This window comes from Elephas maximus, chromosome 25, assembly GCF_024166365.1.
Source record: "Elephas maximus indicus isolate mEleMax1 chromosome 25, mEleMax1 primary haplotype, whole genome shotgun sequence".
Taxonomy (NCBI): domain Eukaryota; kingdom Metazoa; phylum Chordata; class Mammalia; order Proboscidea; family Elephantidae; genus Elephas; species Elephas maximus.
The window spans coordinates 12,532,035-12,559,499 of record NC_064843.1 but is presented as its reverse complement, the minus strand read 5'-3'; the positions used below and the strand labels follow the sequence as shown (position 1 = coordinate 12,559,499).

At 43.4% G+C, this 27,465-nt stretch overlaps 1 protein-coding gene across 1 annotated transcript in view; it reads right to left on the bottom strand.

Annotated features, from left to right (window-relative positions):
* Positions 1–7,099: 7,099 nt before the first annotated feature.
* LOC126067742 (zinc finger protein 343-like) overlaps positions 7,100–27,465 on the bottom strand; it is a 78,208-nt gene continuing 57,842 nt past the window's right edge. The window contains exons 4-5 of the mRNA XM_049869929.1: positions 19,377–19,503; positions 7,100–9,150 (exon numbers count right to left, since the gene is read on the bottom strand). Of these exons, the coding sequence (XP_049725886.1) occupies positions 7,736–9,150; positions 19,377–19,503 (1,542 nt within the window). The 3' untranslated portion in view covers positions 7,100–7,735. The remainder of the gene's footprint in view (positions 9,151–19,376; positions 19,504–27,465) is intronic.

The following is a 27,465-nucleotide window of genomic DNA, read 5'->3' as shown; positions in this document are numbered from 1 at the left end:
TATATCATCCTGAGACCAGAAGAACTAGATGGTGCCCGGCTACAACCGATGACTGCCCTGACAGGCAACACAACAGAGAACCCCTGAGGGAGCAGGAGAGCAGTGGGATGCAGACCCCAAATTCTCATAAGACCAGACTTAATGGTCTGACTGAGACTAGAAGGATCCTGGTGGTCATGACCCCCAGACCTTCTGTTGGCCCAGGACAGGAACCATTCCCGAAGCCAACTCTTCAGATATGGATTCGACTGGACAAGGGGTTGGAGAGGGATGCTGGTGAGGAGTGAGCTTCTTGGATCAGGTGGACACTTGAGACTATGTTGGCATCTCCTGCCTGGAGGGGGGATGAGAGAGTGGAGGGGGTTAGAAGCTGCTGAAATGGACAAGAAAAGAGAGTGGAGGGAGAGAGCGGGCTGTTTCATTAGCGGGAGAATAATTGGGAGTGTGTAAAAAATTGGGAGTGTGTAGCAAGGTATATATGGGTTTTTGTGTGAGAGACTGACTTGATTTGTAAACTTTCACTTAATTTCACTTAAAGCACAATAAAAATTACATAAAAAAAAAGAGAGATTGACTCAAAATTAAGCCCTACGCTAAACCTGCCTCATTAACATAACAAAAAGCAACCCATTCCCAAATGGGATTATAACCACAGATACTGAGTTTAGGATTTAAGACACATACTCTGGGGGGGACACAATTCAATCCATAACAGATGTTCGATAGTAGATTCAATTTAACAGGTTGAAAACAGAATTCTTGATTCTATATACTCCTCTTCCTCCAACAACTTCTCCGCTAGTGTTCCCCATCTTGGAAGAGGGCAACAGCAGCATTCAGCAGTTACTCAGGTTAAAAAACAAAATGCCAAATTGGCAGCATCCTTCATTCCTCCCTTTCTTTCCCATCTCACAGTCAGTCTGGCAGCAGCTCCTCTGGGCCCTACTTTCAAAAGGTCTGGAATCTGACTGTTCCAACCCGATTCACTGTTACCACCCCAGTCCTAGCCACCATCTCTTGGATCACTGAAGGAGCCCCCAACTGGTGCGTTTCCACGTCTGCTCTCATAGCAGCCAGAGGGATCCTTCTATAATGTACTGGGATTATGTCAGCTGCTGTCCCTGCCCTGCCCCCACTCCCAATGACTGCCCAGCACACGTGGAATAAAATCCAGCCCTCCATGGTCGGGCTGCTGCCTCCTTCTCCAGCTTCATCTCTTCCAACTTTTCCCCTCATTCATCATGGTCCAGTCACACTGGTCTCCTTGCTGTTCATCAAACCCAGTGAGGACAGCTCCCACCCCAGGGCTTTACCCCCATGTCTACCCCCACATGCACCTGAGGGAGGCTTTCTCTGACCGTCTAGCAAAAATTGTACCCATCACTCTCAGTCCCCCTACCCTAGTTTTTTTTTTTTTTTTTTAACACTTATTAATTACATTAATGTTATATTGTACACTTATTCATTTGGTTTTCTTGTTTGTCCTTCTCATTAGAACATAAGTTTCAGGAGGGAATGAGGAGCCCTGGTGGCACAGTGGTTAAGCGCTCAGCTGCTAACCAAAAGGTCAGCCATTCGAACCTACCAGTCACTCCGTGGGAGAAAGATGTGGCAGCCTGCTTCCATAAAGAAGCCTGGGGAACCCTATGGGACAGTTCTACTCTGTCCTATAGGGTCAGAATGAGTCGGAATCGACTTGATGGCAATGCGTTTGCAGGAGGGAACTGAGCCTGGCCTTAACAGGTGCTAAATAAATATTTTCAAATGCATGTATGCAAGATGTGTTAGGAGGCAGGGTAACCAGAGAGCGAGAGAACAGTAGAGGAGCAGACGAACCCAGATTCCAGTTCTGGCTCTGCCGCTTAGTGGCTGTGTAGCCTTGGAGAAGACTAGTCATCTCTCTAAGCTCAGCCTCATCTAGAGGCTGACAGAAACAGGGCAACAGAACATGCCTGCCTGAGCTGGTGCGGGGTATGAGAAAGGGTGCTAAGTGTTTAGGATAGCACCGGACAGTAGTAAGGATTCAGAAAAACAGCTGTTGATAATAACAGTAACTAGGAGATCCGTGTATTGGCACTGAAAGCTTCTGACATTTGTTTCTGGGTGTGTGTGTGTGTGTGTGTGTGTATTCACGCGCGTGTGTGTGGCTTACCTTGGAGGTAGGATTCCCCTGTGATTTGACTTTTACACCACCGGTCCCTGGTACAGCCTCTGGCCCAGACCAGGCAGCAGCAAATCCTACTAATTGCAGGAGAATTCGTCAAACGGGGGCTACTGAGGAGATAGAAAGTTAAAATGACGGACTGCAATACAGTTGGGGACAAAGGGACGAGGTTGATAGGAAAAAAACAATAGCACAGCAGTAACCCAGTGAGTGCGAGTCCCGCCTGGTGCAACCCCTGGAGCCAACTCAGAGACCCCAGGCCTTTAAGAAAATGGACTTTAACGCCAGCGGTCAAGCAAGGAGCTTGGAGACTAAGTCTCAAATCAAGCTCCCTGAGGTTGTGGATTCCACGGTAGTTATTAGCTTCGGGAAGTTATACCTAATTCATGACGCTTTTTTTTTTTTTTCTGAAAACAGCCGGGCAATTTCAGGAACTAACAAACGTGTTGGGGCGCAGTGTAACGGCGGCTGGGGGTGTGTTTTTCGGGGTGAGACGTATGCAGTTGATCTGCGAACACTTTGCGGCTTACTGCGCATGTCCGCATAAAGGGGCGCGTCGAAGTGGCCTTGGCAGCCACGCAGGCCGCCTTATCAGGGACTAGCTGACCACGGACCCGGGGTGCGGTGGGTGGCGGGGAAACAGTGTAACGGTGTTGATTACACAGGGGTTAGAGCCTGGGCTTCGGTACTGGCTCCTCTCCTGACTCACTGGGCAACCTTAGCTGTGCTAGTTAAGTCTCTGCTTCAGATTCCTCATCTGTAAAAGGCAGAGAGTAACAGTACCACCTCGGTTAGGCTGCTGAGAGGATTAAACGAGACAATGCAATTAAGAACCCCAACGCTAGGGCTGGCATGTTGTAGGCCACCACTACAAAACTCATCTTTTTCTGAGTAGCAGCCCACCCCACCTTGCCAAGTTTGTTGGCTTACAGCAGTGACAATGCACTGTTTGTGGATTGGCTGGGGGAGTCTTCCCTTGTTCTCACCCAGGATCACTCCTGTGGTTATTCGGCAGATAGACCAGGGCTGGATAATCCAAGGGCCTCACTCATGTGTCTGCAGAGGCTGGCTATCAGTCTTACCTACCTCTGCGCGTGGCCAGCCCAGGCCTCTTCACACTATGGTCTCAGGCCAGCAAGAATTGAAGCTGCAGGGTCTCGTGAGGCCTGGCTTCACAAGTGATGCAGCGTTGTTTCTGCCACATTCTGCTGTTGGGAAGCTGTGTTTGTGGGAGTTCTTAGGTTCTCGCCTTGTCTTCTACATCCAGTCACTTACCAACTGCTTTTAAGACAAACCCTACAAACTCTTATCATCTTTCAGTCCATGGTGCTACCGTTATTGTTCAGGTGTAATTTTGCCAGGACAATTCCAACACTTCTCACTTCCCAAATTTATCCTCGTCTCTCCAGGCTGTTTCAGCCTTATCTTTCATTCTCTTAAGTTTCCTCTCTTATTCCCCAAAGCATGTCTTCAACCCCCTAGAATTCCTCGACCGATATATTCAGCCGAAAATCTCATGTTTCAAAGTTTAGGCAGACAAACCTCCAATCTTGCAATGTTACTCTCCAAGATTGTCACAGGTTGGGCTCCTCACTTAGTGGCGGTGTTCACTAGATGAAGTAGGCCCTGCTACTGTTATCCTTCGTTATTAGCACAGACACAAAGGAGAAGCAGCTAACACAAAAACCATTCCGAGTAGCATTAAAACACTCCAAATCAAAATACAACCTTCTAGTTCCCAAAGGAAGTGATGACCAGCAGTAGAGGGCTGCTGAGGCAGCTCTGCCTTGGACAGCTCGGGGAGCAAGGTAAGCTGGGATTGGTTCTTGTGGTCTGCATCCTGATGAGTTGCTCCCATCCTCGGCTGTTGCCCCAACACTCAGAGGAGGAATGTATTTGTTCTTTTTTAGGACACTGGTGGATGGAACACTAGGTACCTAGTTTCATTTTCATGGGATTCCAGAATGTCATATTCCCCCTCTCCCAAACTTGTCTTTAATCAAACAGTAGTTGAGTGTTTGGCTATTTTCCAAAACAATTCCCGAAATTAAAATGAAAGAATGTGCGACAGGGCTGAACAAGAAATCTTTAGACAATGATTACATGAGAACATGGATTTTATCCTATGTTCACGCATATTGGAAAGAATAAAAAGCATGATATTTACCAATGGATGAGATCACACTGTCTTAGAGCCTCACATTTGCAGAGAATCCTCTGTCTGTTCTCTTTTAGAAAAGAAAGTTGTTACAAAACTTAAATGTGCTTATGTTGGGTATATGAGAAACACATGTTGAGTAGAAACGGTTGTTGTTAGTTGCTACTGAGTGGGTTCGGACTCACGGTGACTTCATATATGAATGAAATGTTGCCCGGTCCTGCACGCCATCGTCAGGATTGTGGTATGTTTGGGTCCATCGTAAATCACTGTACCTAACTTCACAACCAGGTGCTGTCAGGTTGCCAGGCACCCTGAATGTCCCCTCACCTACATCCTCTCTGTGGTGCCTTTCCCATGGACACAGTACACAGGCTGTCCACTTTGCTACCGAAGTAGCAGAGTCTCTACAAGCTCTTCAGTCAGATCACAAGAGAGAGACAGCTAAGAACCAGTAGGAACCAGTAAAGTTCCTAAAAGTAAGCTCTGTTTCTTCCAGTCAAAAACTAGCCTCCTAGTTCCCCAGGGAAGTGAAAAGAAGGGACAAGGTACAACCTGATAACCCATCACAATTACTGGGTCAAATATTTCCACACTGAAGTTGACATTCATTTTCCATAATCCACTACCACCTTTCAGAAAACTCAGCAAAAATCAACATGAAAAAGAGTTCTGAAGCTGGAGGTGAGGAATAATGGAGGGTTCTGAATTCAAGGTCATAGCTCAAAGAAGGGGCAGAGCTTTTGGACAATTAAAGGAAAAAGCCAAAAAGAGTTGGGGCTCAAGGCACTTTTTGGAGTGGGATCAAATGGTGAGGCCAGCAAGGATGCCAAGAACCGGCCTGAGTGTGAGCTTCCTGATTCTCCACAGTGTCCCTCACCCCCAATCTGGGTTTCATTCCCTCAGTAGGATTTGTCTGGGCTCTGCAGGTATTTGAGTTTGAGACCACTGACCTAATGTCAGGAATCAGCCATGGGCTCCTAACACAGAATCTAACCTCATCATCCTCCCTGGGCACCACAGCCAAAGTCTGGGATGGTGGGGCATTCGTGGGTCCCTTTCTATAGCCTCCCCCTTGCTTTCTCCGCTGCAGACCTCAGCACACCTCAGTTCTGCTTCCCGCTGGGATGGAGTGATGGGGACCTGATTCCAGCAGACCTTCTAAGATACAAAGGAGGAAGCGAGCAGCAGTCTGGGGAGCCCCCTGCCAGGTCTGGAAAGATGACCCCTTTGCTTCCTCCCTCTGCTAGGCCAGGACTGACAGGCCATCCCTGGGCATGGCTGAGGTTGCTACAGGTTATGGGGGATTTTGGTAAGGTAAGTACGCACTGTTTTCTCTTATTTCCATCCCTTTTTCCCAAGAAAGGTGCTGGTTTTCTTGGTTGCATTTATCCCCAACAGCAGGGAAGAGGCCTTGGGGTTATCAGGAACGCTAACCCCTCGAACCCCTAGGGATTACATATCCATATCCCTTTCCCCATGGCTTCCAGTTCTGACCAGGGGGGAGTTCTGGCCAAGGGACATTAGGGCAAAGGTGGCAAAGAACAGGGGCCCACCACCCCAGGCGCTCCTACCCTACCTCCCCACCTGAGCAGAATCAGGATCCTCTCGAAAGCAGACTTCAAGGTGAGGGAAAGTGGGTAGAGGCTGGGGCCAGTGACTCATCTGACATTTTCCCATGCCCTGCTTTGACGGGGTGTCAGAAACACTCAGTGCTTTTTCTGATTCTCAAAGTCTGATACCCATTCTGTCGGCCTGGCAAACTCCAACTGGGCAAACAAATTTTCCAGAGCCTAACCAAGCCCTCTGCAGTGAATAGTTACTGACCCAGGACACGGGGTAAGAGCAGGACATGCCAAAAAAACCTAAACCCGCTGCCATTGAGCCAATTCTGATTCATGGCAACGCTATAGGACAGAGTAGAACTGCCCCCATAGGGTTTCCAAGGAGTGGCTGGTGGATTCAAACTGCCAACCTTTTGGTCAACAGTCCAGCTCTTTACCGCGCCAAACTGGGAAATTTGGGCTCCGAAGGAAGAGCACTAGACAGGGCATGGCTACAGGGCCAGGTCCTCAGAGTGTACAACAATGGAGGTAGTATGGCTAGGCTGTCTCAGAGTAGTTATTTGAATGATGTCAGAGTTGTCAGCAGCAGGACTGGGTCCTAGGATTGGAAGGCTGAGGGGACATACACCTAGTATTAGAAATGTGTTTAGGGGTCTTTAGACTGATAATTGTTGACCTGATGTACAGAGTGGCCAAGAGGCCCAAAGCAACAAGACTGGAGAACAGTCTGGATATGGTTAAAGGACCTGACCCTGGAATGTGGAAGGCTCTGGAAAGCTGACTTCAAAGTGAGGGACAGTGGGTGGTTAAAAGGACCTTGGAGTTAGGACTGGGAACTGAGCATTAGGGAACAGCAATACTTCCATGGGTGGAGAAAGATTCAGCAGACCAGCATAGAGACTAGAAAGCAAGAAGGAAAACCAGGGAAGGGAGCTTTCACAGAAGCCAAGAGAAGATAGTGACAGAAAAAATTATCAGTTAGGGGAAGAGGTAATCGAGTCCCTGGAGATGTGGGACATTCTGTCCTTTCTCCTGGCATCTGTCTCCATAACCTAGATCAGGCCTCTCCCCATGTAAAGGATCAGATTCCCCAATAAACACATTTAGGACTTTTTTTTCTTAAGGGTTGAATTCATTCAAGAAACTTGGAGTGTGAATTTGAATTCCATGTGCCATTTAGAAGAGATGAGTGACAGAGCCTGAGTTACGGTTTATTAAAGAAAAATTTTATTACAGTAAAAAGACAACAAATCATGGGAAAGAACTGCTGTATCAAACAGCTCAACCATTCCAGGATTACTTAAGCTTTCTAATTTTCTATTCCATCTAGTTACCCAAAGTGGAAAATTAGTCTACTTAGTTACTACTGACACCATCACCTCAGAGTACAGGCAATCAGGAGACTTTTGAAACTCCTCAGAGGTGGGTGAAGCAGTAATAGGTGGTGGCAACATTCTGTACTAAGTTGAGGAGGGACAGGAGAATGAAGCTCCGCCCACAGACCCTGCCCACACAGCTCCCTCCCTGTCTTCTGGTGCAAGAGGGGGTGTAACTTATTGCTACAGCACCTCCCATTCTCCCTCCCCACATAAGGATTCTCCCCACCCAAAAAAGACCCATTCTCTGATGTACACCGAAATGTGCTTTTCCCCCCAATTCTTGCCCATTTTCCCTGCACACACAGACCTTTTGTTGTGTGCTCTGGTGCGTGAGGAGTGATCTGCAGTTAAAGCACTGGCCACACTAACTGCAAACACAAGACTTCTTATCTGAGTGTGTCTTCTGATGTCTGCCGAGGCCTGGCTTCTGGCTAAAACCTCAGCCACACTCACTGCACACATATGGCTTCTACCCTGAGTGTGTCCTCTGGTGGAGAAGGAGGCCTGACTTCTGGCTAAAGCCTCGCCCACACTCCAAGCACACGTAAGGTTTCTCGCCTGAGTGTGTCCTCTGGTGTCTGATGAAATTTGTCTTCCGTTTAAAGCCTCGCTTACACTCCTTGCACACATGTGGTTTCTCTCCTGAGTGTGTCTTCTGGTGGAGAACGAGGTGAGACTTCTGGCTAAAGTCTCGACCACACTCCTTGCACCCATATGTCTCCTCTCCTGAGTGTGTCCTCTGGTGGAGAAGGAGGCCTGACTTCTGGCTAAAGCCTCGCCCACACTCCTTGCATACATATGGCTTCTCCCCTGAGTGTGTTCTCTGGTGTGTGATAAGATTTGACTTCCGGATAAAGCCTCGCCCACATACCTTGCACACATGTGGCTTCTCCCCTGAGTGTGTCCACTGGTGGAGAAGGAAGCGTGACTGCCGGCTAAAGCCTTGCCCACACTCCTTGCACACATATGGCTTCTCCCCCGAGTGTGTCCTCTGGTGCGTAAGGAGGACTGATTTCTGGGTAAAGCCTCGACCACATTCATTGCAAACATAAGGCTTCTCCCCTGAGTGTTTCCTCTGGTGTACAGTGAGGCTTGATTTATGGGTAAAGCCTTTGCCACACTCACTGCAAACATAAGGCTTCTTATCTGTGTGTTTCCATTGATGTCTGATGAGGCCTGACTTCTGGTTAAAGCCCTGCCCACACTCCAGGCACACGTAAGGTCTCTCCCCTGAGTGCGTCCTCTGGTGTGTGGTGAGAATTGACTTATAGCTAAACCCTCGCCCACACTCCTTGCACACATGTGGCTTCTCTCCTGTGTGTATCCTCTGATGCTTAAGGAGGGCTGACTTCTGGGTAAAGCCTCGTCCACACTCACTGCACACAAAGGGCTTCTCCTGTAAGAGGAACCTCTGGTATGTGATAAAGTCTGACTTCAGGCCACAATCTGGTTCATCCTCTCTATAGATGACTGCTCCTAATCTCGACAATTCTAATTCCTTCAGCCCTTTGCCTCTTTCCACAGACTCTACCCTTTGGCCTGAGCTGGGCTCTATCCCTACCTCTGTATTGCCTTCTCCAGGGCTTGCTGACTCTCTTCGGGGTGGGCTGGAGAACAACCTTGAAGTCTCTCCCTCCCCTGTCCTCCCACACAGGAGTCTGGAGACTTCTCTGTCTTGACCTTCTGTGTTTTCCCTCCAGCAGCTGAGATCAGAATCCTGCTGCTCTGGCTGCTTCTGATGCCCTAGGCTGGAACGCCCTGGATGGAAGTGATGTTGTGCACAGAAGACTGAGAAGATCTGAAGCACGTGCTGGCTGAGGAATTGCTGACAGGAGACAGCCAGAAGGCAGGAGGAGCAGGGGTAGAGTTCTGGCTTCGGTTCTGCTGGAGAGAGAAAGGTTAAGTAGCCATAAGTGGGCAGCCTGGGCTGTTCGTCTCTCATGACAGACGGCATCTCATTGCTGGAGTCCCTGGGTGGCACAAACAGTTATGCACTTGACAACGGGCTAAAAGTCTAGTGGTTCAAAAGAGAGCCTGGTGATCTGCTTCTGAAAGGTCACAGCCTTGAGAACCTCATGGAGCAGTTCTACTTGGTAATGTGGGGTCACCATACATCAGAATTAACTCAAGGGCAACTAACAATCTTATTGCCACGCTTGTAATCGACAATTTATACAACACAATTTGTTTCCCACCAATAATTCACTTATATGCCATTTTTACAAATTACATATTCTATTGCAATCCAGAATGAGACCTGGTTGTGCAGTGGTTAAAGCTCACGGTTGCTAACCACCAAGTCTGCAATTCGAACCCACCAGCCGACACAGAAGGAAGATGGGCATTCTGCTTCAGTAAAGATTTACAGCCTTGGAAACCCTACGGGGCAGTTCTACTTTGTCCTATAAGGCCACTGAGTCAGAACTGACTTGACGGCAGTGCATTTAGGTATTTTAATTCAGATAATCCACACCAAAAACCTCTTCAACACGTCAGCCTGACTGGGAACTTCTCAAGTAACATCAGACATTGTTCTGCCTTGTAAACAGGTTCTATTATGGTTAGGCTTTTTCTGCTACTAAAAACCTCTAAGCCATGGAGACTTAACATTGATATATACTGCCCATAACACTTTGGAATTTCTTGGAAATAACAGTTTCCTGTGTGGAAATCTCCTTCGTGACTTTTCTCATTGTAAAGGGCTGGTAAGACATAAAGTCACTCAGTCTGGTGGGCTTCCCAGTGCAGAAGGTGTATGTGTGGGGATGGCAGAGAAGTAGCACTTGAACCTGTCCAACTGCATGGGGGATCATGATCAGGATCAGCCCAAAGCGGGCTCCCTTGAGGTGGAAGTCAGACATACATCCACCCTCCAACCTTTTTACCAATTCTAACACCAGCCGTCCTCCTCACAATGCTTTCTGCTTCTCTTCTGGGTTCGATAATCTGTTGCAACAGCCACATAGAACTCACTGCCATACTTACAGTTAAGTGGTTTACTAAGGAACAACGTACAACTCAGGATCAGGAAGGCTGCAGGCAAAGTCTCCCTTCTTCAGAAGGGCAGGACAGCTCTCTCAGCTCCTCTCGGCTGTGCAGGCTCCTGAGGGCAGGCCTCCTCTCGGCCCCCTTATGACAGACCCCTCTTAGCTGCTCAGGACAGGCTCTTTTTGAAGCCACCACCAAGCCTTTCCCCACTCTGCCACAGTTCCCCCTGCTCAAAGCCCACCAAACCATTGGTGTCACCTCCTAATAAAATTTCTCTCTCTCTGTTCCAGGGCACGGACCCCAATTGGGTAACTTCTACAGTAGTGAGAAACCTGACTTCTAACATCAGTGTACTCATTTATTTAATCTTAAAATTCAAAGAAAGTGGTTTTAGTTCACCCATATTCATACAAAATGAACTGACAATGAATAAGACCAAAGAAGAATTGATGGCTTTGAACTATGGTGTTGGCAAAGAATACTGGCAATACCATGGACTGCCAGAAGAACAAACAAATCTGTCTTGGAAGAAGTACTGCCAGAATGCTCTTTAGAAGCAAAGATGGCAAGACTTCATCTCACATACTTTGGACATGTTACCAGGAGGGAACAGTCCCTGGAGAAGAACACCACACTTTGTAAAGCAAAAGGTCGGTGAAGAGGGGGAAGACCCTCTACAAGAGGGACTAAGTGGCTGCAACAGTGGGCTCAACCGTGACAACAATTGTAATGATGGTGCAGGACTGGGCAGTGTTTTGTTCTGTTGTATATGCGGTCGCTATGAGTCGGAACTGACTTAATAGCACCTAACAACAACATCCATACAAAATACAAATACACAAAATATAGTTTAAGATTTATGTACAGGTTTTTTTTTTTTTTTTTTGGTCAGTACACAAGGAGCTGGCCAACTTTTTCTGTAAAGGATCAAACAGTAAATATCTTAAGCTTTGCAGACTACACAGTCTGTTCCACCTACTCAATTCTGCCATAAAAGAATGAAAGAGGCCACACACAGTACATAAACGAGTGGCTGTGCTGTGAATTTTATTTACAAAAATAGGTGGTGGGCCAGATTTGACCTTTGGGCTGTAGTTTGCCAACCCTTGCTTTAGACTGAAGACATGGTCAAAGTTCTCTGTGTTCAAAGGTTAATCAGGTTGATTTCGCCCTGTTCACTGTGATCACATCATTCGTTCGAAATACAGTTATCTTTGTTTCATTTTGCATTCTATTTTGGGGTTTTCCTCCTATCTTTGTTGATTTAATTTTATTTCTTTGAATATGTCAAATGCTACTATGGTTCCAAACGTGCAAAACTATTCCAAAAGGTAACCTCGGAGAAATGTTCCTTCTTTCCAAGTCCTCCCAGCAAGATCTCACACATAACCCATAGGTAATCAAGCTCATTACTTTCTGGTTCATCCTGAAAAAAAGAATAGATGGGTAATTTTCTTTTCTTTTTTTAAAAAAATTTATTTTGTTGAGAATATACACAGCAGAACATACACTAATTTAACAGTTTCTACATGTACAATTGATTCAGTAACATTAATTCTTCAAGTTGTACAACTATTCTCACCCTACTTTTCTGAGTTGTTTCTCTCCTATTAACATAAACTAACTGCCCTCTAAGGTTCCTATTTAATCTTCTGAGTTGCCACTGTCAATTTAATCCCATATAGATAGTTCTTGAGAGAGAATAATGCTCAAGACATATATTTATTTTTTAATAGTTAAGCTAAACTATCGTATGGTTTTAAGAAGAGTTCAGGGGATATTTTTGGTTTATCTCAGGGCAACTTTCAGGGGTTTATGTAGCTTCCATGGCTGCAGAAAGTCTTAAGTCCATTAGAATTTTAAATTCTGTTCAGCATTATCCCCCTTTTGATAAGGATTCTTCCACAGACTCTGATCAAAATGTTCAGTAATGGTAGCTGGGCACCATCCAGCTCTTGTCTAACAGCAAAGGGACAGTTGTTCACAGAGGCAATCAGCCACACATTCCATATCCTCCTCCTATTCCTGACTCTCCTCCTTCCTCTGTTGCTCCAGGCAAATGGAGACCAATTGTCATTCCTTAGATGGCCACTTGCAAGCTTTTAAGACCCCAGACACTACTCCATGAAGAGAAGGTAGAACAGAAGCACTGAACACGTTCTTAAGCCAACTCACTGGGATTTCCTGTGAAACCATGACCCTGTATCTCCAAGTCAAGGAACCCAATCCCATGAGGTTTTTGGTTGTACACAAGCAGTCTCAGTGCTACTCTTTTTTTTTTAATCATTGTTGTAAATATATCTATCACACAACTTTTGCCAATTAAACTTTTTACAGGTGTACAACTTATTAACAGCACTTACAATAAAAAACTGCAACTTCACCCTAAATCAATGTGAATTTTCCATCACCATAAACTGAAAGTCAGTACTCCATAAGCAATAACCTCCCTTTCCCCCTCCTTTCCCCCCGGAAACCACTAATAAACTTTGTCTCTATACATTTGAGTGTTCTTGTCTTTTTACATAAGTGAGGTGATACAATATTTGCCCTTTTGTGATTGACTTACTTCACTTGGCATATTGTGTTCAAGCTCCATCCATACTAAGACTTGATTTTTCCTATTGGCTGAGTAGTATTCCATTGTATGTATGTACCACATTTTTTTTTATCCATTCATCTGCTGATATGCATTTAGGTTGTTTCTACCTTTTGACTACTGTGAATAGTGCTGCAATGAGCATTGGTGTACAAGTGTCTGAGTTTTTGCCTTCAAGAGTATTGGGTACATACCTAGGAGTAGAATTGCTGGATCATATGTTATTTTTAGTTTTTTGAGGAATTGTAACAGTTTTCCACAACGGCTGTAATACTTTGCATTCCCATCAGCAATGGATAATGGTTCCAATTTCCCCAAATCCCTTCCAACATTTGTTATTTTCTGTTTGATTTTTTCTCTTAGCCATCCTAGTGGGATTTTTTTTTTTTTTTTTTTTTAATGTTCCTATCAGATGAGTATCTCCATTCTTGGGGAAGCCTAAGGATGGGGCAGGTGGAAATGGATAAAAGGGTGGGAGGTGGAACTTCCCTCTCCCACTGAATGATTCTGATAACCTCTTGGGACTCTGCTGTGAATCTTACCTCATTTTCCACGATGGTTTTTTTTTTTTTCTTTTATTTAGATTAATTTTGTTGGAGTAAGAAATGGGAACAAAGCAGCTATGGCACTTACACATGGCAAGTGTCTTTATCAAGCACACAATAAATTTGTTTGCCTAAGTACTGTGGGCAGTCAGAGGGCTGTGCACAGAGATCTCAGCATGGTGGCAGATGGACGAGTCTTCACTCCGATGGCTTGTCCTGTCCTTTTTCTTTTTCCTTTTTTATTTTGTTGTTGTTGAGAATACACACAGCAAAACACACCAATTCAACAGTTTTTGCATGTACAATTCAGTGACACAGATTACATCCTTTAAGTTGTGCAACCATTCTCACCCTCCATTTCTGAGTTGTTCCTCTACCTTAACATAAACTCAATGTCCTCTAAGTTTCTTATCTAATCTTTCGAGTTGCTGTTGTCACTTTGATTCCATACAGATCTTAAAAGAGTACAATGCCCAAGGCAGACATTCTTTTTTTTTTTTTTTTTTAAAGGAATGAGTTTTATTGGGGAATAGAACAACCTGAGTTGGAGAGCATAAAGTGAAAGTATGAAATGCTCCAAAGTTCAGACGACATGAGGGGTTTTTATACAGGAGATTCAACATAGTCAGGATGACTGCGAACAATTAGAAATAGCTTGTTTTCAACTATTTTCTATGTATCAGCTAACCTACAGCTTCTTGGAGCCAGCCATATTTCTCAAGAACAGAGGACAATTTGCACCATCACTCTCTCCGAGAGCAGCCGTAGTTCCCACCTTCTCATCCTCCCCATGTCAGTGTGGATTAATCCATTACTGTGAGCCCAGCTCAAACAGCTCTTATTTTTTAGGTCTGCTAGCAAACAGTCATGCTAGCCCATATTTGTCCCATAAGAATTCATCAAAATTACAGATGTGTTCATCACATAGTGGTCACCTCCCACATTCTGCCAAGAGTAAAACAGTTTATACATCCTGTCTCTTCTTGGAGGAGCTGACCAACCTTATGACTTCAATTCACCAGAATGCCTTAGATCTCAGTTCTCTGATAGGCTCAAAGCAGTTTTTTAGACTATTCAGTTTGTTCTAATTGTTAGGATGGGAGTAACATTTATAAAGTAGGTTGTTTCTTACATTCTACCCAGAGCACGAACTCTTCATTCTTCAAAGTTATTTTCACAGAATAGAATTCTAATTTGATAGTTTTTTTTTTTTCTTTTTAAATCACCAAAAATATTTCCTTTTCTTCAAACTTCCATTATCTCTGTCGTAAATCTTTTGAGTTTCTTTTTAAGGGATTCTCTCTTTCTTTCTCTGGTTCTTTTTTTTCAAGACATTCTTTATCAGTTAAGCTAAACTACCATTTGTTTTTCAGAAGACTTCAGGGGATATTTTTGGTTGATGGTTTAAAGATGAACTCAGGGCAACAGTTTCAGGGTTGTCATGTCCTTATAATTGAGGATGTCTGCTCCGGGCAGAATGGGGGCTTCCACCTATCTGTCTGAGAGAAGCTCCCTTCTAGCCTGCAGAAAATCCTTGAGCACAAACATAAAACTTTTCAAAGCCCATTTTGAGAAATTACAATGTGACTTTTATCCTAGTTTTTCTTCTATACTTTCACTCAACATCTATTAGCTTCACTTGTCTGGATGAGAGCTATCAAAAGTATAAGTGAAAATTTTCTATCAGCAAAAGCCTGTGATTGTAATCAGTAGTCTTCAGGCTAGATGACATTACAAGTGGCAGAACAAAACAAAGTTTGCCCCAGATTTCCAGGGAGAACAGAATTCTGCTAGATCTTACATGCTTAGGCTGGGATCACTCAATTTATCTCAAATAAATAGACACTCATTGACCACCTATCAGCTATTATATCAGGTGTTTTATCCAGCATTATCATCCTTCAACATCTACTCAGCCTTCAAGACCCTGCTCAAATTCACCACCTCAGTGCAGTCTTCCCTGATTTTCTCCGGATGCCTCGTCTGTGTTCTTACCACATTTTATTCATATGTCTATCACAGCACTCATCAGTTTGTGTCTACAATAATAAGGTAACCCCATGGAAGCTGTGTCCCATGGGGCAGTCTAAGACCTACTCCCCCAAGAGGTGATATATACAAGATACAGTGCTTGACAGCCAAAGCAACATTTTAAAGGCACCTCCACTTGCTACTATGAAAAGAACATAGAAGTAATGAATATTCGTCATTTTGGATTGACTGGTCACCCACCTCCCCTTCCTATCTGTTGCCATCGAGTTGATTCTGACTCACAGTGACCCTATTGGGCAGAGTAGAACTCAAGACACAATCTGATCTTGTAGATTCAGTTCTGGCTCATTAACATAACTGCCACTAATCCCATCTCATGAACATCATAGAGACAGGAGGAAATCACAGAGGGAAATCACATCAGATGACAAAATGGTGGACAATCACACGATACTGGGACTCATGATCTAGCCAAGTTGACACATATTTTGCGGGGGACTCAATTCAATCTATGACAGTAACCTTATAGGAAAGAGTAGAACTGCCCCACAGGGTTTCCGAGGCTGTAAATCTTTATGGAAGCAGGCTGCCACGTCTTTCTCCTGTAGAACGGCTGGTGAATGAGACTTTCGGTTAGAAGCTGAGTACTTCAACACTCTGCCACCAGGGCTCCTATGTCTACCTTGACCCTTATTAAATTAAAAAAAAAAAAAAACCCAAACCAGTTGCCATTAAGTCAATTCAGACATGTGGCAGCCCCGTGTAGGTGTCAAACTGTGCTCCATAGGGTTTTCGATGTCTAGTTTTTCAGAAGTGGATCACCAGGCCTCTTTTCTGAGGTCCCTCTGGGTGGACTTAAACCTCCAACCTTATGGTTAAAAAAAACAATGTTTAAACCATCTGCACCACTCAGGGACCTGAATCCTATTCCTTTGATAAGATTCAGCTCAAGTTTCCCCTCTTGTGGTAAACTGTATCGTTGTCAAACTATCTGTACCCCCTCCCCGCCACTGAGCCCATTCCTACAGAAGACTTATCTTTCCCACCACAATGACATTAGCCGTGGTTATGTGATCCGCCTGGCCAATGAAGGTTAGTGGAATTTAGTGCCACTTTAAAACAAGTTTTAGGAGCTACAGTGTGGTCCCATCATTGCTCTTTGCCCCTCTGCCTTGAGAATCCCACAACCCAGAGAGGCTGCTCTTTCTGCCTGGGTCCCAAAACCAATGAGCTGAGTCACACCTGAACTGTAGGCATGAGACAATATTTAAGTGAGAAATGATCACTTGCTGTTATCAGCCATTAAATTATTGGGGCTGTGTTATAAAATTACCTAGGCTACACTGACTTAAATATCTTTTTTATGAAGTCTTTAAAGATTATTTCAGGGAGAATTTGCCCATTTAGTTTTAACAGCGCACTTGAAGAAAAGACATCATAACACGAATATATGAAGAAATACAGAAAAAGAGACTGGTTTGAGAGGAAAAATAGCATGATCTTAAATTCTGTTAAGTTTGAGAATAAACTTTGATGTTTTGTAGACAAGTATAAATACAGGTGAGACAGTGACAGAGGAAATGTATTCATCATAATATGTGATGGTGAAAATATTACAGCTCACAAGTTGTTTATGGATATGAATACAGACACACAGTACATGATACCATGTTCTATGGAATACTATTGTCTGAAGGAAAAGAAAGAAAGAAGAGAGAAACTCAAAATAAGAGACTAGAAAACTCAGAATACTGCGGTGTTGGGGAAGAGAAAGGAAAACATGTTGAGAACTGCAACTATATCCAGGGATACAGGCTTTTAATATCAAGACTAATTTGAGCAAGGTAATTTTGGTATTTTCCTCTGATCCAGTTAAATGTATTAACATAGAGTGAGGGAATACTATGACCAGAGAAAACTACAAATAAAAACCAAATCTAGTAAGTTTAACTAGCTCTGGCCGAATCCAAACACACAAAACTAGACTGAAATGGATAAATCTATACAGGGAGGTCCCGATGTACAACTGGGCTCTGTTCCAATGATTCTGTCGAAAGTTGGTTCTTACATAGGTTGAACACATCATTTTTTTTTTTAAGTTTTCATTATTATTGCCTCTTATTATCAGTATTTTCATAAAGCTGATCTTTATTTGTTTTCGGGGGTTAGCATCAGAATGATAACATCAGCAAACTCTATGCTGTAAGACTGCACGTACTGATGATGCGATGTTAGAAAAAAAAGACGGTCCTGAAGTGCAGTTCCTCAGAACTTCAACACAAGTCAGGGATTACCTGCACTGAATTCGATGGAACCACCTCATGATGAGGCAGGTTCAAAGCAGATAAACTCAGACAAAAACATGTCAAAGGAGAAGAAAACAGAACAAACTAAATACCAGGAAAATAGCCACGCTATTTTAAGGAAACTCCTACCTGGGACTGGTTTGTGTCTCCAAAAATGTGCTTCTTCTCTACATGGCTGCTCTAGAGACATAAGAATATCTAGAAATGCAGTAACCAATATGGCAGCCACTCGCCATCTATGTTTACTGAGCACTCGAAATGTGGCTAGTCTGAAGTAAGGTGTGCTCTCAGTGTGAAATACACACCACATTTTAAAGACTTCATGCAAAAAAAAAGAGTAAAATACCTAATGAATACATTTTACATTGATTATATATGGAAGTGGTAATGTGACATACTGGGATAAATAAAATATATTATTAAAATTAACTTCACCTGTTTAGTTCTACCTTTTTTAATGTGGCTACAAGGGACGTTTACGTTACCTATGTAGCTCACGATACATTTCTACTGGGCAGTGCTGATCTAGAAAAAGAGGGGAAAACGATGGTCCAGAGGCCAAATCCAGCCCTCTGCCTGTTTTTGCACAGCGTGCCATCTAAGAATATTTTTTTACATTTTGAAATGGTCAGGAAAAAAGTCAAAAGAATACTGTTATGGACTGACAAAGCTCTGTATCAATTTGACTAGGCCATGATTCCCAGTATTGCCTGAGTGTCCACCATTTTGTCTGATGTGATTTTCCTAAGTGTTGTAAATCCTACCTCTGTGATGTTAATGAGGCAGGATTGGCAACACTTATGTTAATGAGGCAGGATTCAATCCACAAGATTAGACTGTGTTGTAAATCAATCCCTTTTGAGATGCAAAAGACAGAATTGAGCAGACAGATATGTGAACCTCAAGCCACCAGGAAAGCAGCTAGGGGAGCAGAGCCTGTTTTTTTGGACCTGGGGTTCCTGCACTTAAAAGCTCCTAAATCAAGGGAAGAGTGATGACAAGGACCTTCCCCCAGAGCCAACAGAGAGAGAAAGCCTTCTCCTGAAGCTGGCACCCTAAATTGGACTTCTAGTATCTTAGACTGTGAGAGAATAGACATGTTTGTTAAAGCCATCCACTTGTGGTATTTCTGTTATAGCAGTACAAGATAACAAAGACAAATGATAGTTTATATTATGTGCGGTGCCGTTGGATGAGAGCAAACCACTAAACCTTTAGGTTAATACCCACTGCCGTCAAGTAAATTCCAACTCATAGCAACCTACAGAACAGGGCAGAACTGCCCTATAGGGTTTCCAGGGAGTGGCTGGTGCATCTGAAGTGTCACTCTTTGGTTAGCAGCAATAGCTCCTAATCACTGTGCCACCAAGGCTCCTTTAGGTTCATAGTTTAGCACAAACTGTACCACCGAGGAGCATTTGGTGGGTGGAAAAAAGAAAAAACACCCGTTGCTGTTGAGTCGATTCCAACTCAAGGCCAACTATAGGACAGCCAGAACTGCCCCATAGGGTTTCCAAGGCTATAAATCTTTACAGAAGCAGACTGCCACATCTTTCTCCCACGGAGCGCCTGGTAGGTTCAAGCCGCTTACCTTTTGGTGAGCAGCCGAGTACTTAGCCACAGCTCCACCAATAAATATCTACTGAATTAATGAAGGAAAAGAAAACAGCACACGCTCACCCAACGACAGCAGATTCCTGTAAATCTCCAGCATCACTTCTTCATATAGGTTCTTCTGCTCAGAGCTCAGTCTCTCCCATTCTGCCTCCGTGAAGACTACAGTGACATCCTCGAATGTAACTGGTTCCTACAATAAGCAATAAATCAATGCACAGCAAATCAGCAGCCATTTTCCCAACGAGAAGAGTTTAACTGGTGGCCCTCAAGAGTCTGGGCCCGAAGAAGTTCATCTAAGTCTTTTCAGAGAGCACAGTTCCCCATATCAAGTTCTCCTGGACACAATTGGACACCTGACTTTGTGATAAAACCTGCAGGAGCACAAGTGATGCCCAAACCCCATCCCTGCCTTCACACACCTATGGCTTCACTGGAGAGATGCTGTGTGAATCAGTTTGAAGGCACTAAGCAGTATTCAGGGAAGTGACTGAGAATTCATAATGGAGGAATATAAAGACAGGAGGGTATGGGACGGGCTAGAAAAGAGCCAAAGGCGTCATGGAGGTAGGGCTTGTGCTGGGCATGAAGGGACGGTGAAGATTTAAAGGAGAAGATGGAAAGAAACTTCAACTACAGAGAAAAGTGGGAGTGAACAGATGGGGTCTGGACGGAGCATTTCTGAGGAGTTCAGGTAACTAAATGGGATCTTTGTGTATGTATTTTAATATATTTTTAAAAATTTTTATTGTGCTTTAAGTGAAAGTTTACAAATCATGTCGGACTCTCATACAAAAATTTATATACACCTTGCTATATACTCCTAACTGCTCTTCCCCTAATAAGACTGCACAGTCCGGCCCTCTCCTCTCTCTTTTCGTGTCCATTCAGCCAGCTTCTGACCCCCTCTGCTCTCTCATGTCCCCTTCAGATAGGAGATACCAACATAGTCTCATGTGTCTATTTGATCCAAGAAGCTCATTCTTTACCAGTATTATTGTCTATCCCATAGTCCACTCTAATCCCTGCCTGAAGAGTTGGCTTTGGGTATGATTCCTGTCTTGGGCTAACAGAAGGTCTGGGGGCCATGACCTCCAGGGTCCTTCTAGTCTCAGTCAGACCATTAAGTCTGGTCTTTTTTACGAGAATTTGGGGTCTGCATCCCACTGCTCTCCTGCTTCCTCAGGGGTTCTCTGTTGTGTTCCCCGTCAGGACAGTCATCAGTTGTAGCTGGGCACCATCTAGTTCCTCTATTCTCAGGCTAATGTAGCCTCTGCTTTATGTGGCACTTTCTGCCTCTTGGGCTCATCATAACTGCCTTGTGTCCTTGGTGTTCTTCATTCTCCTTTGCTCCAGGTGGGTCGAGACCAATTGATGCATCTCAGATGGCTGCTTTAACGTTTAACATCCCAGACGCCACTCTCCAAAGTGGGGTGCAGAATGTTTTAATAGGTTTTATTACGTCAGTTGACTTAGATGTCTCCCTGAAACCATGGTCCCCCAACCCCCTTCCCTGCTACGCTGGCCTTCAAAGCATCCAGTTTATTCAGGAAACTTCTTTGCTTTTGGTTTAGTCTAGTTGTGCTGACCTCTCCTGTATTGTGTGTCATCTTTCCCTTCACCTAAAGCAGTTCTTATCTGCTATCTAATTAGTGAAAGCTCCTCTCCCTCCCTCCCTCCACCCTCTCGTAACCATCGAAGAATATTCTCTTCTCTGTTTAAACTACTTCTCGAGTTCTTATAATACTGGTCTTATACAATATTTGCCTTTTTGCAGCTGACTAATTTCACTCAGCATAATGCCTTCCAGATTCCTCCATGTTATGAAATGTTTCACGGATTTATCATTGTTCTCTATCAATGCGTAATATTCCATTGCGTGAATATACCATAATTTATCCATTCATCCGTTGATGGGCACCTTGGTTGCTTCTATCTTTTTGCTATAGTAAACAGTGCTGGAACGAACACGGGCGTGCGTGTATCTGTTTGTGTAAAGGCTCTTATTTCTCCAGGCTATATTCCAAGGAGTGGGATTGCAGGATCGTATGGTAGTTCTATTTCTAGTTTTTTAAGGAAGCGCCAAATTGATTTCCAAAGTGGCTGTACCATCTTACATTCCTAACAGCAGTGTGTAAGTGTTCCGGTCTCTCCACAGCCTCTCCAACATTTTTAATGTCCTTTTCTAATAAAGGCCTTAACACTTCACTCATCATGTAGAATAGTACCTTATCTACGCAAAACAGTTGGCAATATTCCAGAAAAAGGACATTTACACATAACTTAATCTTTAAAAACAAAAACCAATACTTGAACCCAATGCCATTTAGTCGATTCAGACTCAAAGCGGCTCAATAGGACAGAGCAGAACTGCCCCACAAGGTTTCTAAGACTGTAATCTTTAAGGAAGCAGACCACCACATCTTTCTCCTGCAGAGTGGCTAGTGGGTTCTAACTGCCGACCTTTTAGTTAGCAGCTGACCCCTTAATCACTGCACTACCATGGCTCCTACAAACATCTTATTGAGGCATAATTTAAAATCCATTTGCTTTATAACTCACCCAATTTAAATACAAGAACTCCTCACTTTTCACAGTTCCAACACACACAAATTTCAGTTACCATGGTTTAGTTAAATAACCCCACCACTGGTCTGTCAGTTTGTTGTACTGTGGTGGCTTGTGTGTTGCTGTGATGCTGGAAACTATGTCACTGGTATTTTGAATACGAACAGGGTGAGCCATGAAGGAAAGGTTTCACTGGAGCGTCCACACTATGGAAGACTAGGAAGAAAGACCTGGCAATCCACATCTAAAAAAATTAGCCAGAGAGGCAGGGCTAAGATGGCAGAATAGACAGACACTTCCTGCCATTCCTCTCAACACACAGAGATGCAAAGAAAACAAGTGAATCAATTATCTATGACGATATGAAACCCTAATCATCAAAGACAAAGCTGAAGAATCGGACTGAGCAGCAGGTGGAAGGACAGACAATATAAAAGTAGCAGAGAAGTACAGATCGTGAGATCGCCAGCGTCCTACTAGTTGAGTATGCGCAGTACACACGGGCTGAGGCACGCAGCATCATTCAAATAGGAGCTCACTACACCGGGCACAGTGAAGCAGTAGCAAATCTCCACACACTCCAGGACCAAGTAGGAGTGACACCAGACCTGGGAAAGTTAAGTGCAAGTTTCTGACCTTCTGGGTGGGGGCAAAATAACCCCTCTGCCTGCCACAGGTTCACAGCAGAGAAGAGCTTCCTTCTCTCACCTACCTCCCACCCCTCTCCGATCTGACACCAGTCCTGAAGTATTCAACAACTGCCATGCCCCCAAGCCAGTAACTCAGGGCTGGACAGAGGGCCCCCCTTCACCCAGCCATTGGTGTAAGGGGTCCATGGACTTGCAGCACCCTTCACCCCTGCCCAGACCTGTGTGGGCTGATTCAACACCGCACACCCTCATTAGCATGAAACAGCAGGGCATACACTTGAAGCCCATTTTCAACTGCAGCAGCCAATGGGGAGCTGCAGATTTGTGATATCTCGCCATCCTGCCCCCTAAGCAGACGACTCACCCGCACTGGGGGCCTAAGAGCTGACAGTACCACCCCACTACATCTAGCCACCCACGACAATGGTCTGAGAATCAGTGGCACTTCCCAGTCCCTCCAGCCAACAGCACCAGATACCCAAGGACCAGATGCAACACCCGCCCCCTCCCCCCGCCTACTATGCACTCTAGGAGACAGGGATACACCCTACACTCAGACACCCAGGGGCCCTGACTTACTCCACACGCAGCCCCCCACTGCAGCCAGATACCTGTGCCTGCTTCAAACATCGCTATGGAGCCCCGCCCATCTAAGACTGTAGGTGAGTCTGCACCACATACTCGGTGACCGACAATTCGGGCACCTGTGCGACACCCACACAAGGAAAGTGAACAGACTCCTGAGCTCACATACCTAGTAGCTGCTCTAACCACCGGGAGACAGGATGTGAGACCTTCAAAGATGCCAACAACCAAAGCAGCCCACGTGCCCAGCGTACATGGGCATATCAAAACAAAACAAAAAGTCAGGGCACAGTAAGCAATCATACAAGAACTTACTGATGTCTCAGGAACAACAGAGGATATCAAATCACTAAAGAGGCAGGTCAAGATGGCTCCATCAAGCGACCACAATAAAGAACTAGCAAACCTACTTCCAAATACAATGGTGAAATTAGGTCACTTCCAGATAAAGAGAAGTTAAGGGAATTTGTAAAACCAAGCCAAAATTACAAGAATGTTACAGGGGGTCCTACAGTTAGAGAACCAACAATACCAGACAACAATCCAAGATCAGGACACAAGACAGATCAACCAGTTATCAACCCAGACAGAAATTCACAAAAACAAATCGAAGCTAAAAGACTGAAAATAGGGAACCAAAGACGTCAATATATAAACAATGACAATGTCAAAACAAAAAAGAAGGAATAAACAGTGTAGTCATACAAATTCCATATGGAGAGGAAGTTAAGGTGATATCAAGAAATAAAAGATTGGTTTAAACTTAGAAAAATAAAGGTAAATTTCAAGATAACCACAAAGGAAGCTAACAAACCAACCCATCAAAATAAAAAAGAAAAACATAAAGATTCAGCAAACACAAAGTCAACAATATTGAAAAAGATGAAAAGAAAATATATAAAGAACTCAGCAGATAAAATTGAGAAGAACAAAGAAATGGTCAACACCACACACAAAAAAAAAATCAAAATGACAGCAGTAAACTCATATCTATGAATAATTACACTGCATGTAAATGGTCTAAAAGCACCAGTAAAGAGACAGAGTGGCAGAATGGATTAAAAAAAACCCCACAATCTGTCTATATGCTGTCTACAAGACACACATCTTAGACAAAAAGACATGAACAAACTAGAACTCAAAGGATGGAAAAAAAATGTATCAAGCAAACAACCAAAAAATATCAGAAGTAGCAATATTAATCTCCGACAAAATAGACTTTAAACCAAAATGCACCATAAAGGATAAAGAAGAACACTATATAACGATTAAACAGTCAATTAACCAGGGCGACATAACCATAATAAAAATATACACACAGGGCTTCAAAATACATAAAATAAACTCTAACAGCACAGAAAAGAGAAATAGACGGCTCCACAATAATAGTAGGACACTTCAACACACCACTTTCAGTGAAGGACAGAACATATAGAAAGAAGCTCAGTTAAGACACAGAAGATCTAGATGCCACAATCAATCAACATGACCTCATAGCATATACAGAACAATCCACCCAACAGCAGCAAGGTACACATTCTTTTCCAATGCACATGAAACATTATCCAGAAGAGACCATATTTTAGGTCACATAGTAAGCCTTAACAGAATCCAAAACATCAAAATAATACAAAGCATCTTTTCTGATCATAATGCCACAAAAGTAGAAATCAGTAACATAAACAGCAAGGAAAAAAAAATTCAAATACGAGGAAACTTAACAACACCTTACTTAAAGACGACTGGGTTATAGAAAAAATCAAGGATGGCATAAAGAAACTCATAGAATCAAATGAGAATGAAAACACATCTTACCAAAACCTTTCAGGCATAGCAAAAGCAGTGCTTAGAAATTAATTTATAGCAATAAATGCATACATTCACAAAGAAGAAAGGGCCAAAATCAAAACATTAACCCTACAACTCGAACAAATAGAGAGCAGCAAAAGAAGAACTTAGGCACCAGAAGAAATGAAACAATAAAGTTTAAAGTAGAAAAAAATGAAATAGAGAACAGAAAAACAATAAAAAGAATCAACAAGACCAGAAGTTGGATCTTTGAAAGGATCAACAAAATCAATAAAAGTAAATGGCCAAATTGACAAAACAGGAGAGGAAGCAAATAACCCCAATAAGAAATTACATGGGCGATATCACAACAGGCTCAACTGAAATTGAAAGAACAGAATACTATGGAAGACTGTACTCCAACAAATTTGAAAGCCTAGAAGAAATGGATGAATTTCTAGAAACACACTACCTACCTAAACTAACACAAACCAAGGTAGAAAAACTAAATAAACCTAATACAAAAGAAGAGATTGAAGAACTAATTAAAAAACTCCAAACATCTTAAATGCTAGTAAGTGGCCATCTAAGATGCATCAATTGGTCTCAACCCACCTGGAGCAAAGGACAATGAAGAACACCAAGGACACAAGGTAATTATGAGCCCAAGATAAAGAAAGGGCCACATAAACCAGAGACTGGATCAGCCTGAGACCAGAAGAACTAGATGGTGCCCGGCTACAACCGATGACTGCCCTGACAGAGAACACAGCAGAGAACCCCTGAGGGAGCAGGAGAGCAGTGGGATGCAGACCCCAAATTCTTGTAAAAAGACCAGGCTTAATGGTCTGACTGAGTCTAGAAGGACCCCAGACCTTCTGTTAGCCCAAGACAGGAACCACTCCCAAAGCCAACTTTTCAGACAAGGATTGGACTGGACTATGGGACAGAAAATGATACTGGTGAGGAGTGAGTGTCTTGGTTTAAGTAGACACATGAGGCTATGTTGACATCTCCTGTCTGGAGGGGAGATGAGAGGGCAGAGGGGGTTAGAAGCTGGCAGAATGGACGCAAAAAGAGAGACTAGAGGGAGGGAGCGGGCTGTCTCATTAGGGGGAGAACAATTAGGAGTATATAGCAAGGTGTATATAAATTTTTATGAGAGACTGACTTGATTTAGAAACTTTCACTTAAAGCACAATAAAAAAAAAAAAAAAAACTCCCAACAAAAAAATGCCCTGGCCATGATGGCTTCACTGGAGAATTCTACCAAACTTTCAAAGAAGAGTTAACACCAGTACTACTAAAGATATTTCACAGCATTCTATGAAGCCAGTATAACCCTGATAACCTAAGCCAGGCAAAAACACCACAAAAAACAGAAAATTACAGACCTACATCCCTCATGAACATAGATGCAAAAATCCTCAACAAAATTCTAGCCCGTAGAATTCAACAGCACGTCAAAAAAATAATATATCATGGCCACGGGGGATTCACATCAGGTATGCAGGGATGGTTTAACTTGAGAAAATCAATCAATATACTCCATCACATAAATAAAACAAAAGATATGAACCACAAGATTTTGTCAATTGATGCAGAAATGGCATTTGAAAAAGTCCAATACCCATTCCTACTAAAAACTCTCAGCAAAATAGGAAGAGAAGGGAAATTTCTCAACATAATAAAAGCCATTCATACAGAGCCAACAGCCAACATCATTCTAAAAGGAGAGAGTGAAAGCATTCCCCTTGAGAACAGGGGCCAGACAAGGATGCCCTTTATCACCACTCTTACGCAAAACTGTGGTAGAAATTCTAGCCAGAGCAATAAGGCAAGAAAAAGAAATAAAGAGCATCCAAATTGGTAAGGAAGAAGTAAAAGTATCTCTATTCATAGATGATATGATTTTACAGAAAACCCCAAAGAATCCACAAGAAAACTATGGAAACTAATAGAAAATTTCAGCAAAGCAGCAGGATACAAGACAAACATATAAAAATCTGTTAGATTTCTCTACACCAAGAAGATGGAAGGAACTGCACCAAAAAGAACTGGTGGACGTTCAACCTATTCAGGAGGTACCGTATGATCAAGAACTGATGGTAACGAAGGAAGAAGTCCGAGCTGCACTGAAGGCATTGGGAAAAAACCAGGTACCAGGATTTGACAGAATACCAACTGAGATGTGTCAACAAACGGATACAGCACTGGAGGTACTCATTCGTGCATGCCAAGGAATTTGGAAGACAGCTTCCTGGCCAACTGATGGGAAAAGATCCATATTCATGCCCATTCCCAACAAATGTGATCCAATGGAATGCGGAAATTATCAAACAGTATCATTAGTATCACACACAAATAAAATTTTGCTGAAGGTCATTTAAAAGCAGTTGCAGCAGTACATCGACAGGGAACTGCCAGAAATTCAAGCCAGATTGAGAAGAGGATGTGGAACAAGGCATATCATTGCTGATGTTAGCTGGATCTTGGCCAAAAGCAGAGAATACCAGAAAGATGTTTACCTGTGTTTTATTGACTATGCAAAGGCATTCGACTGT